This window comes from Piliocolobus tephrosceles, chromosome 3, assembly GCF_002776525.5.
Source record: "Piliocolobus tephrosceles isolate RC106 chromosome 3, ASM277652v3, whole genome shotgun sequence".
NCBI classification, from domain to species: Eukaryota; Metazoa; Chordata; class Mammalia; order Primates; family Cercopithecidae; genus Piliocolobus; species Piliocolobus tephrosceles.
The window spans coordinates 74,966,044-74,981,381 of record NC_045436.1 but is presented as its reverse complement, the minus strand read 5'-3'; the positions used below and the strand labels follow the sequence as shown (position 1 = coordinate 74,981,381).

General features: G+C 38.7%; 1 protein-coding gene across 7 annotated transcripts in view; it reads right to left on the bottom strand.

Moving 5' to 3' along the window:
- Positions 1-3,320: 3,320 nt before the first annotated feature.
- BMPR1B (bone morphogenetic protein receptor type 1B) overlaps positions 3,321-15,338 on the bottom strand; it is a 241,724-nt gene continuing 229,706 nt past the window's right edge. For 6 of the 7 annotated variants that reach the window (XM_023193324.1, XM_023193322.1, XM_023193326.1 and 3 more), the window contains 3 exons: positions 11,738-11,913; positions 9,044-9,174; positions 3,323-7,247 (listed from right to left, as the gene is read on the bottom strand). In XM_023193324.1, coding sequence (XP_023049092.1) covers positions 7,122-7,247; positions 9,044-9,174; positions 11,738-11,913 — 433 coding nt within the window. In that variant the 3' untranslated portion in view covers positions 3,323-7,121. Of the gene's footprint in view, positions 7,248-9,043; positions 9,175-11,737; positions 11,914-15,338 lie in introns of all 7 variants that reach the window. The other variant, XM_023193329.1, reaches the window with a different exon arrangement.

The window sequence follows — 15,338 nt, the reverse complement described above, 5'->3', positions numbered from 1 at the left end:
AGCTGTGAGGTGGGAAGCAGCTGTGAGGTGGGAAGCAGCTGTGAGGTTGAGGACTAGAAGCAAAGGCAGCCCTGTCCTCTATGAGAGAATGACCTGGAGATGCTTCCTTAGATGGACTGCCACCTGCCCCCACCCCTCCCCTCAGCCTCGGTGGCAGAAGGGTATAAGCCATTGCCCAGTACTGAGAAACTGGTCCATGCCATGGACTGGAAGAAAGTGACATAAAACAATCGATGCTCGGATCACGAATTCAAATGTTTCTTCAAGGCTAAGGAAGTAATGGAAATACATAAACTGGAACCTGGGTAAAAATCAAAGGGAGAAATAAGGGCTGCAGCTGAGCTACAGAATTCAAATTCCATATAAAAGAATGAAAATACAATGAAAACAATAAAACACTAACAAAAACTGTCCTTTACATAGAAAACCCATGGTGGCAAAGGCTCAGCCCTGTTACCAGACCGCGAATCCCTAATTAGAAGCTTTGGTAGCTGAGATTCCTGCTGAGAAGGCCTTACCTAGGATGGCATGCATGCATTTTCAAAGACTATTCACTGAGGGCCCAACCTAAGCCCCTGTCTTTGCGTGGAGGTCCCTGGAGAGTTCTGAAGCTTGGCCTCCCTCTGTTCCCGTCTCTCAGTACCAGCATACGGATGCCAAGCAAAGAACCTTCAGCAGCCCCAGAGATTCCCAAAGCTAAGCTCAGATCAGAACCTAAGGTAGAAATTAGGAATCACTTTGCAGAGACAAAACTTCTGAGAGCGTGGTCATCTGTACCTTGCTGCTGTGACCAGATAGCGACAACAAGCTTGCAGCTTACAAAATGACCAATGCCAAGAAAATAACCTTTTTTCCTCAGCTGAGATTTACTGTCAGTATGCCTGTGAGTTCTGTGAAGTTTAACTTGAGCCCATGACACACAGAAGTGGGGTGCACAGAAGGTGGGAGAGATGTACCAATAGCAAATCTCAGCTGGCTTTAAATGTTGCTAATTGTAGATCCTGCTAAACTAATGGCAGGAAGAAAAAGCAGCACTGGCCGGGCACAGTGGCTCACGCCTGTAATCCCAGGACTTTGGAAGGCTAAGATGGGGAGATCACTTGAGTCCTGGAGTTTGGGACCAGCCTGGGAAACATAGCGAGGCCTCGTCTCTACTAAACATAAAAGTAGTCAGCCATGGTGGTGCATGCCTGTAGTCCCAGCTACTTGGGAGGCTGAGATGGGACAGTCACTTGAGCCCAGGAGATCGAGACTGCAGTGAGCTATGATCATGCCACTGCACTCCAGCCTGGGCAAGACAGAGTGAGGCCTTGTCAAAAAAAAAAAAAAAAGAAGGAAAGAAAGAAAAAGAAAGAATGAAAAAGAAGAAAGAAAGAGAGAAGGGGAGAGAGGGGAGGGAGGGGAGGGGAAGGGAGAAGAGCCGAGGGAAGGGGAGGGGAGGGGAGGGGAGGGGAGGGGAGGGAGAGAAGAAAGAGAAAGGAAAGAAAGAAAAGAAAGAAAGAGAGAAAGAAAAGAGAGACGAAGAAAAGGAAAGGAAAGGGAGAAAGGAAGGAAAGAAAAGAAGAAAGAAAGAAAGGAGAAAGAGCAGTATTTGTGAGCACCTATGATGTACCTGGCATGGACCCTCGCGTATTTCAGACACTCATCTTATTGGTTCCTCACAAGAGCCTGAAGAGGTGGGAATTTACAGGTGGGAAGATTGGGCTCAGATTATGTACTTCCAAAGAATGAAAAAAGTGGAAAATGGTGGAATTTAAGCAGATCAGTCTGAATCCCAGTGCCAGGATGCACTCTTTAGACATAAGTGCAGCTGGCTAACCACTGCCAATCTCACCCAAACTCTTCATTCCCTCTGTGTCAGATGCAAACCTTCCTGCACTCTCCACTCCCCAGATGATTTTGGGCTTCCCTGGTCCTGATCTAATCTCCAATGGATCCCCTCAAAACCAAACTTCTCACTCTGCCCTCCAGGGTCCACAATGCTTGCAACAACAGCCCTAACATGTTCTCTCCCCTTTTACAGAGGTGACAATTCAGGGGCAGCAGCAATAGCCTCATCCTTCCACACTTCAAATACTCCACAGCTGGGAGGCGGGTGAGGTCTTTCTCATACAGCGCTGATTCCAGATCATTGCATTAAAACCCAATGCTTGGCAAGTCAGGCCTCCTGGCTCAGCTGGCCAGCCCCTCTCTCTGCCTCTCACTGACTACGCCCCTCCTCATTCTGTGGCACTGGAGAATTTTGCCTCACAACCTTCCTCTCCCAAGGCTGCCACCTTCAAAATCTACGAAGACAACAAATCTAAAGGCCAGGTTTTGGGTTCCTCTTTCATCACCAACGTTGCCCACAAACTGGATTCACCCACTCCTGTGATCAGCTGTTCTCCCTTCGAAATCTGGCCGCAGTCCCTCCCTCAGTTCAGTAACTGTGGAGATAACACCTCCACCCCATCAGGATTCCCTGTCCTGGGACCTGGGTTTTTTGTTTTTGTTTTTTGTTTTGGGGGGGGGGGGGGGGGGGGGTCTGTTAGCTCCTCTAATTAATTCCTTACCCCCTCTGGCCCATCAGCCCCTTAATAGTAATAATTCTTACTTTCCATGACCTGTTGCTGCATTTGCATGACAAACCAGTACCCTGAATGAATCCTATCACTGCTGTCTCTATACCTGTATTTGGGTTGCTGACAGATAAAATCATAAATCACAAGAAAAGTAGCACTATGAATTTCTGTGAATACTATAGCTGAGCACTCACCACATGCTTGGTGTATGGATTATGTCATTTCATCTTCAGAACAACTCCAGATAGTGGATATTAACAACATTCTCATCTTCAAGGGGAAGAAACTGAGTCTTTGAGAGGTCAAAACGTGCCCAGTCACACAACTGAGGGAGTGAGGGAAGCTGGATTCACACCAATAGGCTGCCTGGCAGTCCCGAGTCTATGCTTGGCCGCTGTGCCACAGTCAGCTTCATGAAGCCTAACCTGGCCCTCAGAGTTGCCCATAACCATCTGGCTCTTTCCCCAGCAAGCTGTAATTTTCCAGTGCAATTTTAAACCTTCTTCACTTCTCTCAAACCACTGACTTCCCTGCCTTTCCCCTCACTCTCAGCAGATGACTGTTTCCTTCACAAAGAAAGTAGAAGCCATCAGACCGTTTCTCTTGTCCTCCTGTCATGAAATGTGAAAAACTTACCTGCATCTGCCTCCTTCATTGTGCCTTCCTACCTGTTACAACATGATATTTTCAAAGACAATAAATAAATAAATAAATAAATAAATAAATAAATAAGCAAGCACGACTATAACATAACAGTCATGTTTTTTTCCAACGGGAGAATGAAGTCATTTTATTTAGGGGAATGTTAAAACAAAGCCATATACAATCTGTAACAAGTACAATACGATTGTTTGTTCCCTAGTCCTGAATAATTACAGTATATACAAAATCTGTAAGGCACTGGTTCCCCCAAAAGAACAAATGAGTCTTCTTGTGAAACGGACAACGAAACCCCTATATTGCCAACTTTTCTCTAAAATATATGGCATTTTTTCTGTTTTGTTTTACAAGAGGAATCATAATTGCTAAATTAAGTCACTTCTGATGTCATTTCTTTCATTTCCACTGCTATGTGTCTGAGTTTTCTAAGGCAATATAACTACTAAACATGTTCAAGTTTAAAAAACTATATTTCTCTCAGTGCCGTTCCACCCACAAACAAAGAAGAATCAGATTAGACCAACAACATAAAACTTCTAATGAATATGCATGACTCTAAGAACATGAAATTCAGTCATTATTAAGTACTTGCTATACTTGACTACACGCCAATTGAAATGTGTCAAAGAATTCCCTGTAAATAAAATCTCAGCATGTTTTCTAAGAAGCTTTCTGTTTGGGGAATTCAAAAATAGTCACTAATGACTTTTGAGCAGTGCTTTCCAGGAGGTCAAAGGCCTGTTTCCTCATACATAATGTTCATAGCACTCTTTTTGTGATTTAACAATCTACATACTTTTATAAATAAATATTATGTTTCATTTAGTACTTTATCATCCATAATATCTTACTCTCTAATCCACATAATGGAGTTGTGCCAGACTCCAAACTGAACATAATATTTATATATACATATATATTTATATATATATACACATACATAAACTATAAACCTGAATATCTTAGCATACAAAACTTATCTAACAACTAATAATTTAGGATTCCTTTGAGAGGGAGGGATTAGAAGAAACTCTTAGTCTTTGAAATATCCTGACAGTAAGCAACAAATGACATTATTAATTTCTGGGTTCTCATTTATTCAAGTGAAAGACAAATAAAATAAAATTCACTTCTGAGCCGCTAGAAATTTTGAAATCATAGAGGATTGTTGGGAAATGAGTAGACAGTCTTTAAGAACAATTTAGTGTTATCTAAGTAAGGTGGATTTTGGTAACACACAGAGAAAAATCTATGCATAAATAAATTCTTGTTTCATTGAGCAACTATAATCGCTAAGTGGGTCTTTTTAAGTATCTCAGGAATGTTTTTAAAATATTAATAGTGAATAAATGAGATTGAGGATTAGAAAATAAGCTACCAACCTTTTCCAAAGCAACCAAATATAGCAAGGAAGAAGTTTGAAGACTATTTTAATTTCCTCCCATCCTTCATTGGAACCAACACCTCCCTAGAAATCTAGCTTAATTTCAAATCATCACCTCCTCACAAAATATTCTGATTTGAAGTTATCCACGTTCAAGAATTTACCAAAAAGAAAACATAATTTTATCTACAAGGTAAGCCCAACCTCACTTAAATTTAGGAAAAATCCAAGAAACAAAAACATGTCCCACTTAACTGGCATGAATGTTTACCTGTTGTTTTGTAGATGATCTGTTTAGAGGCAATGAAGTTTCTCTCCAAGGCTCAGATGATTAGTCACACTTAGTTCTAACCATATATTCCTTCTAGGCTATCCCTAAGAATATAACTGACACAAGAGAAAGGAACCTTTACATTATTATTGAGGTTATTTTTAATATCAATAAAAGCAGCATTCTGATTACAGTTCTACTTGGAACCAACTGTTTTCACTCTGTGAAAACACAATTTTTTTTTTTTCCAAATTCAAGGATTACGAAATTCTTCTGGTTTAGTTACAAACAAAACGCGGCTACGAAGCACTGGGTTAAGTAAATGAAAAATATAGAAAGAATCCTCATGATTCTCCCAAACTGTAAGCACAGCTCACAAACTATCATTGCTTTAGAATGTTTTCTGGATGAACAAGTTACCAGCTGCAAACCGACTTCAGAAGTGAGGAAAATGTGTTCTCATGTTTCACGTAGCTGTCAAATTTTCAAAAATCCTCCATCCTTCAATCACCCAGTGGGGAAAATGTGTTATAAAACACTGCCCCCTGGAGTATTCCGGGAGGAATGTCTTTAAAAAAAAAAAAAAAAAAAAAAAAAAGGCAAGGGGAAAGTACTTTCAAATTCTTTACTACCACTAACCACTACAGAATTTCTAAGAAGCAAAAGAAAACCACAGAAAGGAAATGTACGTGATTAAAGTGTACAACTTTAAACTTTATTATATTCATGTTGCTAAAGAATATTTGCCTTCTCGATGATTTTATTCATGTTGTTCCAAAGTTAAAACCCTGTAGAACTAAGTAGGTGAAGAGATATTTTGTATAAGTGCCACAGAAGAGAAAATATAATAAATTAAATAGTGAATTGAACATCACTAGAATAAAATAAAATGAGTAGGCAATCCTAAGATGTGAAATGATCACTTAAGATATACATGTTCCATCCATACTGATTTGAGAACAATAAAACACAGCAGCCCATAATATTGTGTGGCCTCCACTAACTTTCCTCTGCTGTCCCATCTAGAGGTTATGTTTCCCTATTTTTAAAATAAAATGTAGTTAAATTAGCCTGATGGATGTTTCCTCTCTATTCCTTATCTCAGACACATACAAAATGGACAGACAACAAAAAGACATCATCTTTATCTACACAAAATAAGGTATGCACACTTTTTTCTTTGTGCTTCTGAGATTGGCTCCTTTGCATATATAAGACACAAGCCATGTGCACCATCACTCTCCCTCGTTCCCTATCTTTGTTGACATATTCCTCTTATAACACAAGAGCAAATTACTTCTATTTTAAAGCACCCTGTCTTCAACACAGCTCATGACAATTTTATTTAATATTGATCCTTTGATTGAGAGACCAAAGGCATGTACAGGTCAATCCTCTGCACATGAAAAAACAAAACAAAACAAAAGCTTTCTTTGTGTTTAATGAAAAGGACTTTACCATGACAGAGATGCCTAACACAATCAGAAACAGAAGTGGTCCTGAAGAACACCTATCAACAATTACTTCTATTAGAGTCACATAAACCTTCATTTGTTCCATATTGCCTGAAGCTGCAAAAGGCCACCTGCAGGAATTCCAAATGTGGCCCTAGACAGGTGGTGTTTGTACCCAGTGCATTCACATTACCGTAGCGGCCCCAAATGCAGGGAAGGCCAAAGTGGTCTGAGGAGGCTAAGGTGGGGTGGGGAGTATGTTTAAGATGAATTCTGTTCTATGTCCTCCAACTGAGACTGTCTTTCGGTTCACAGAGTGCAACAATATTTTACCAATGGAAAGACATGTATTTTAATTTACCTTCCAGCAGAGCTCCTGGGAAGAACTGTTGTTGTTATTATTTAAACTATAATTCTGTAACCCTTAAACCATCCACATTATCTGTTTCATTTTGGCAAAATGAAAGCATCTTTAGAAAAAAAAAAAAAAAAAAAAAAAAAAGGCAATCCCAAAATACAGGGCTTTCTCAGAAAGCAACATGCATCATATCTTGAACAAGTTACCCAAGCGGTTTCTCCCTCCTACAAACAGACACAGATCAATCTCTGCTTCTGGGAGCTTCTCTGTCTTTGTCCAGGTCACTCCCTGAGAGGTAAGGTCTGAACCCACTGGGAAGCAGGACGATGTTCAAGGCTTGTACTGTGGATGCTTACTTGACGTCTTTTGCTCTGCCCACAAACAGAAGAGTACCTGTTGGCTTTCTGCAGAGATGCTTACTTTTCCTGTCATATCAGAGTTTAATGTCCTGGGACTCTGACATTTTGGCAAGTGTTTTCTTAACACGCAGGGCTGTCAGCCTTGATGCAGGATTGTGAGCCCAGCATTCTGTCATGAGTTTCCCCATCTGCCTTAGACACTGAGGAAGAGAAATGTTAGAAAAATGTATCATCTGCAATGCCGGCACCTGATACAATGTAGCTTTTTAGTTTTAGGTTCATTAAGTTTGAATATATTTTTAAAAGTTACTCTTAATACCATGTAGGAATAAAATTCTGTAGATTTTTTTCATGCAAAATTATATATGACTAAAATAGATGTTCATGTCTTCTTTGTGACAGAAGCAAGCAGGTGGTTCTGCTGACTGTCGAAGGGTGTCTTTGAAGTTAGTGTTAAGCAAACATAAACATACCCAGGGAGTTTGTATTCCACTCAGTACTCCCAGATTGTTTACAACACTTGATAAGTTTAAATCTTTTATCTAATTCCATACTATGCAAACACAGTTATTCCTAAATCATAGCTGTCTGCTCCAGTAATAGCATCACACTGCACCATTTAACAAGATTAATGACCTGTGCACAGCATCACTAAAACTTTCTCCTATAGTATATCAATTATTGGTCTTCCTATTGAAAAGTACAATTTCGCTTCATAAGAAATCCTCAGTGAAGAGATTTCAAGTAACACCAAAAGCCGACAATAACAGAGCTCCAGCATCTCATAAAGCTTTCTGCACAGCTTGCTGGAAAACATATATTATTATATAGCATTTTAGTAACCAGACACAAAACCAATGAGCCAAAGGTGTTTTTGTTGTTGTTGTTGCTGTTTGTTTGTTTTGAGACAGGGTCTTGGTCTGTCGAGTGCAGTAGCATGATCCTGGCTCACTGCAACCTCCGCCTTCTGGGTTCAAGCAATTCTTGTGCATCAATCTCCCGAGTAGGTGGGAATACAGGCGTCAACCACAACACTAGGCTATTGTTTGCATTTTTTAATAGAGATGGGTTTTCGTTACATTGGCCAGGCTGGTCTTGAACTTCTGGACTCAAGTGATCCACCCGCCTCGGCCTGCGAAAGTGCTGGGATTACAGATGTGAGTCACCGTGCCCAGCCCAGAGATTACTTTTAAATGGCTTTTACGCTTAAGAAATAGTGCTCTGTCCCGCCTTTGCAGTGCTTTGGTAGATGTTTGATAAGAGCCTGTTTTTTTTGTTTGTTTTTTTTTTTTTTTTTTTTCCCAGCGGTGCTTCAAACTCATCTTGAATATTCCAGTCCGCCAGAGAACTCTAGAACACAGCGAGTTTGAAGGCTGGGAGGGTGGAAGGAGAGGAATGTGGAACAGGAGGAGGAGTCAGGAAAGGCAAGACTCATTTCCTCCTTCCTAGCAGCTCCTTTCCAGACCTGTGTAGGTTTCACAACTACATCCTTAGAGTCAAGCGGAAGGTGGATTTGTTCAAATCACATCTCATCATCCTTATTAACAAAGACACCCAGCACAGTCAGGCATCTTAACTAGGTCAACTTGTATCACTTTAACATGCTTACTTTTTTCTCTAATCAAAATGGGAGAACCCTGTACATGGGTTTATTACAGAGAAAAATCATGATGCTTTAAAAACACACACAGAGAAATAATAGGTTTTATGCAAATGTCAAGACATTATAAATAAAGAAAATAGTGTTATTTGTTATGCAGGCTAAACACTGACCAGCCCACTCAATATATTCTGGAAGTGGCAAAATAAAATTGGAACAGTAGAACAAGTAATTTAATAAACTACACTTATCTTCATATAAATTACTGCAAAAAGGTGCCATCGCCATCACCATTAAAACAAAGAATTCCTACAATGAATACGTGGAAGTTTGGCTAAAACAGAAGTCTATTTAGAAGTCAGTCGCAGCCACATGGTTACCTCAGTTGAGCCTCACCTCATCACTGCTCCATCGGTTTGGGAACGAGGGGCGTAACTTCTTGATGCACACAATCTCTCTCATGTCCTCGTAGGAGGGGTCACTGGGCACCAGGTCGTGGTAAGGAAGCTGGTATTCTTCCACGATACCTAAAATGTGTTGTTAGTGTTATTACTTTCTGTGAAGTAGAAATAAAAGTCTAATACAGCTCTCAAAGGAAAAGTGCTATCAGTATTACAGACAAGTTCAGGCAGAAAAATAGCAAAATAAACCTTGAAAAATATTTACCCAAATGGTGCTTAATCTAATTTAGAAAAAATGAATATAAAGCCCAGTGAAAAATATTATTATAGGTCTTCAAGACTTTCTTTCCTAATTTCCAAAAGCTAAGTAAAACAAGCATCTTAAATTTATTTCCATTTTATAAAGAACAAATTAAAAGACAAATCTATATGAAATCTCAATGCAAATTTTCAAGACATATCCTGAACTCATACTACATAATATGTGACTATTTCTATTACTATAGTATGAAACTATGAACATCATAATTTGAAAGTGTATCCTACTTGAACGAAGGGTCAGATTTACATTTTTTCTGCTTAATTGGAGGAATGTGATATGCCCATTAAAATTTAGAAAAGTATAGACACCCAAAAATATTAACTATGAATTTAATTATCTGCTTTTTTTCTATATTTATCCAAATTTTCAATAAGGAATACATTACTATTAGAAAAAGTATGTATTATTAAGAGTTAAGAAATACAAATCTACAGCATCTTCATAAAAATGTATACTAAACTCTGTTTCATTTTATCGTTTCTAGTATTTAATTTCTGCCTTTTTCCTCTTCTCCTTTAAAAATGCGGGCTTCCAGTGTCTTCTTTTTCACCTTCTCAGATTCCTCATAATAATTACAGTAGAGGCTGCGGCTCTGAACAGTCTGTTTATATAAAGCTACCTTGTTTTTAAGCTGAGAATAGTTTCTCCTGTATTTGGCCCACAGGCTTTCAAATATAGGCTTCTTGTAGCCCTGTTTGTTTTAGATGTTCAAGAAAACATAATTGGAAAAACAATCTTGTTCTCTACACCTTTAACTTCCACAAAGCTATCTTAATTAAGTATAAGCATGTTATTTTTTAAAAGGCTCGTCTACTTGATTTTTTTTTCTTTTTAAATACAGATTGGGTCCCAACCTATTGCACAGGACAGTCCTTAACTCCTGGCTTCCAGCGATCCTCCCCACTCAGCCTCCCAAAATGCTGGGATTGCAAACGTGAGGCTTATCTATTCTTTATAATGCATGAAATCAAGGCATAGACAATCTGTTAATTTCTTGGTCACTTCTTCTTTACATTTAGAATGAGAAATTTATTCAATATCTGGTTAGAGAAAATTTCCTGCATTAACTTTCCTTTTGGACAAAACAGTTCTCTCACTTCAGAGAGAATGTGTTCTATTTCAAATTTCTTACAACAGGTTCAGAATTCCCAAAGTGATTATTAGAAGGCATTGTGCCACTGAAGATGATCTTTCTATCAAAGTGTGAATGCAGGTTGATAAATTGTTTCTTCTTTGTATTTAAATATGAACCTAAAGATGGTATGGCTCTACCAAACAAAATGAAAATTTTTAATAGTAATAATAGCTAACATGTATTGAGTGCTAATTATGTGCCAGGCAGTTCTCATTATCTTTACATTCATTGAAACCATACAACCAAAGAAGGGGATACAATAATTCACTTCATCCTTAAGAGGAGAACTCTGAAACAAAGAAAAGTTTATAACCTATCCAAGGCATCACAGGTAAATAGCAGGAACAAGAACAAATCTCAGTACTAGTTAAGTGCATGCTGCACTTTCAGAATCTTCAGCAAGCTCATGTTTTCACGAAGATGGATTTAAATTGGCCATTATGAGGAACATCAGCAGCATCAAGGCTTTTTAATGAGCACAACCATGGAATAACATAGAGTACTTGATACAGAAAAGCCGGAGATTAAGCTCCTTGCCTAAAAGGTGTCAGAATTTGCTCAAAGACAGATTGTGCGGCAATCAAAATAGTACAAGCAATAATACTTCTGAATATTTAAATGTCTTCTTGTTTATTATAAGTGGTTTTACTAGGGAATCCTCATGTTTGTAGAAAAAACAATATTATAAAAAATAACAATACTCTGATACTTTAATTTCCTTTTGATAAAAAATTGATGTTTTCAAATTGTTTATGAGGAAGTTTTATAAAAAATAAATAGAGAAGGTAAGAAGTGAGTGTCCCTCCCCACATTTATGTCCTACTGTCATCTCTGCAGAGGAAATCCCAGGAAATGGAGCTGGGGATAGGGCCAGCAGCTAGGTGAGAATAAACTGGCAGGGACAGAAAAGGGGGTTTGATTTGATGGAGCCACTGCTGGAGGAAGAACCCAAGAGAGAAATGAGACAATACACAGAGCAGAAAACAGTGATGCTTGAAAAGGCAGGGGAAGCTGACAGTGTGTCTAGTGGCAGGTGAAGGAAGGAAGCAGTCAAAGATTATTCTAGGATGTCGAATATAATCTCCTGGAAGCATTATGACTGCATCAACAGAAATAAAGGGGAAAATAAAACCAGATCATACAGGCAGTATGATAACTTGGATTTCTGATCAGAAAGAAAGGATTTGCAGTAGCTCCGACAGTAGCTTTTCAAAGACAGCACTGCTTCTTACCTCCTGACACACATCTCCTAGCAACCTCCCAAAGGATGAGGCCAAAACTATACATGTCAGCCATGATATAAGACTGGAAGTGATTTCTGTTCAAGCTCTCGTCCAACACTTCTGGAGGCATATAGCGTTTGGTGCCAACTCGAGTGTTAGGTGGTATGTCAACTTCATTTGTATCACTAAGGAAAAAGTAAAGCAAAGCATTATTACAGCACTGAAGAGGACCAACAAAAATGAATCAAGGTGATTCTTAAACAATGGCTTTAGTTAGTGAAAGGCGGGAAAAAAAACTAAAAAACTTTCCAGGGAATAAAAACAATTTCTTAAGGAATATTTCTTGCCAAAAGCTATATTAAATATTTACAGGCTAAAACCCAATGAAAGGCAAGCTGGTACTGTGGTGCACACCTTAGTCTCAGCTATTCTGGAGGCTGAGGTGGGAGGATAGCTTGAGTCTAGAGGCTCAAGGCCTGACTGGGCAACACAGTGAGATGCCATCTCTTAAAAAAAGTTAGGAAGAAAAAAAAAATGAAGATGAAACTCAGTCAGAATGAAGCTGCAGCATTTAAAAGTGCATTATCAATAGATCAAATTTATACCCTAAACAACTGCTAAATATATATTAAATGTCTAAAAAAACCCTCTTCCTTGCCCTCCTATTTAAACTTACTCTTAAAATGGGCATGCACACATGACAATTTCGTGAGACACAGTATTTCTCAAGCCAGCTGTTGTAAAGCTCTTAGATCTACAAACAAGTTTAAAAATGGGGAAGGAGAGAACCAACAAAGACACGCTATTGTTTTACTCTGGCAAGGTGGGACATGTAAAAAGGCTTTCTACTATCACTATTGTTTTATGAACCAAATAGCATTTAACTTTTTTAAAAAGGAACAAAACAATAATGGAATATGACATCTTTAACTTTCTGAAAATTTTACAACATGGCCCATTTACTATTCCTTCCCATAGACTGGGAAAAGATTAATGATGGAGGGACAACAACCTGCATACTGGCACTTGGGAACCATGGCCTCAGTGCGGTGAGCTGGAGCCACAGTTCCAGCCCCTGTTCTAAGGGTGCTGAATGACTAGGCTGATGATTATGTACAAGCCCTACCAACACAGTACTAGGCACATATTAGACACTTAAGCACTATACCTCATCAGAAAGGAACTAAGTAGAAAGGTAACAAACCCTAGGTATAACAGATGAACAGACTATAACCAAATAAGGTATACTACAAAACAGAAAAGGTACAGAAACTCATTATTAAGCTAAACTCTGTGGAAAATCTTGGATAAAATTTTCTACCTCCTGACTCCCAAGAATTTTTTTTTTTTTTTTTTGCTTTTGCTTTTCATTACACTCTATTGACTCTCAAGCATTTACATGTTATTTCTCCTCAGCCTGGAAAATAGATTCGTTTATTGAATATCACACTTATCTTGCTGTCATAGATAGTCAGTACCAAAACACTAGTGGCTTTAGGAAAAAACAAAAAATCAAAAACCTCTGGGTTTGCTCTCATTACCTTGACCACTTCCACAACATGAAATATGTGGTGTCATTTTTTGTCATTTGAGAACATTTTAAGTGTCACTCTCAAAATTTTTGCATTTACTAAATGTATCTCAAAATCATATCTCAAAATTTGTATTTACTAAAATATAAAATATAAAGCTTCATTTTAGAACCTTTTAAATTCACTTCCAGCTAAAATTATTAATCTAAAATTATTTCAACAGAATGAGTCATCAGTGTACTCATTAGCCCCCTCATGGTTTTCTAGGTGCAATAATAACTAGCCTGTTTTCCTAAATAAAAGTTAAGATGTTAAAAAAAAAATTAAAGTGCAATTAAAAAACAAAACAGCTGGCATTCCTTACCATATGCAAACATAGGTCCCAGTGTTCTGGGCTCTTTTCTTTTTTTTTTTTTTTTTTTTTTTGAGGCGGAGTCTCTCTCGGGCCCGGGCTGGAGTGCAGTGGCCGGACCGCAGCTCACTGCAAGCTCCGCCTCCCGGGTCCACGTCATTCTCCTGCCTCAGCCTCCCGAGTAGCTGGGACTACAGGCGCCCGCCACCTTGCCCGGCTAGTTTTTTGTATTTTTTAGTAGAGACGGGGTTTCACTGTGTTAGCCAGGATGGTCTCGATCTCCTGACCTCGTGATCCACCCGTCTCGGCCTCCCAAAGTGCTGGGATTACAGGCTTGAGCCACCGCGCCCGGCTGGGCTCTTTTCTAAAACTGGAAAAAGAAATTAAAATTTTAATTCTCAGCACTTACATACTGGTACAATAGAAAATTGTCATTTGTATGTGTAAATGATAAATGACAGAAGAGGAAAGTATGCTGAGAAGAGACTTAATGGTAAACTGGAAACATGTCAGACTGAATAGATGCTACAAACGCTCCACTTCCATTTCTAAAGCACTCTCTCCTCCTACTCCACCTGCTGACACCTCTCATGGGAGGAGAGTAGGGATTTCACTAACGTGTTGACAGCATGTTCTAATTTTAATTTTTAATCATGAGGAAGACAGTGGTGGCCCCAGGTAAGAAGTCCTAGGCCCCATGCAGAGAAAACAGACACGGGGGTTTGCAGGTGAAAAGAAGATGGTTAAAGACCTAAATTATATTCCAGAACACAGACTAGGAAAGGGAATCAAGAAGACTCTGAAGACAATCCACACAGAAGTGCATTTAGAAAGGCCAAAGGTGTAATCTGACCACAGCTGATAAAGATTCTAGGCAACTTCATTCCGTTCTTACTCTTAGCTCCTTAGTGTTTATTTGGATTTGGGAGGTCAGGGAAAGATAATGAAATGTGTGATGTAGAGATATCTACTGGAAAAATGACAGGTAACTGTGACCTAATAATAGAATTAAAATTTGTGACAGCTGGACTGTACATAGTTCATCTCTAAATTCTTTTTCTAAAACACTGCAAAAACATAAACATACACTCAAGGATTTTGAATGTCCACCAAATGCCAAAAATCAGTCCCTTACATAGTTCCTTAAATACATGCATGTACATGTGTATATATGCATGTTCAGCAAAGCCCTCTCCTCATCTTCCACTCCCACCCTAGACGTTTGCCCTAGTAGTGCTGAATAAATATTCTCCTTAGTAATATTGGAGTAAGTAATCTGTTTTCCAACTTTGAGCCCCAAATACTTGTCACAGTCATAGCCATTTGGTACATACCCAAAGAGCATAGCCCCAATCCCTCTCCATCTGTAGTGTGTCTTGCACATGACAGAAAATTGTACTTTAAATGAAAGAAGGAAAAGGTTGGTTACACTAAACTTTGCTATGGATAATTTAAACGGAAATATAAAAATCTCTAGTCTGTATGGGCCATAAAATGAGATCTTACCAATTTCTAGAAGGATAAATAGAATTTCGTTGAGCAAACTAATTCTGTGAAAGATCACTATTAACCTATTGGCAAGTGCCTTTAGCACCACACTTAAACAACAAACATGAGAATTACAGGTAATTCATATCTGATACTGTAAAGTGTCAGATCCTTCAAGACATTTGGCTCTGCCCCTTCTTCCCTCAGGCATGTTTCTATAATTGAAAGTCATTAGATT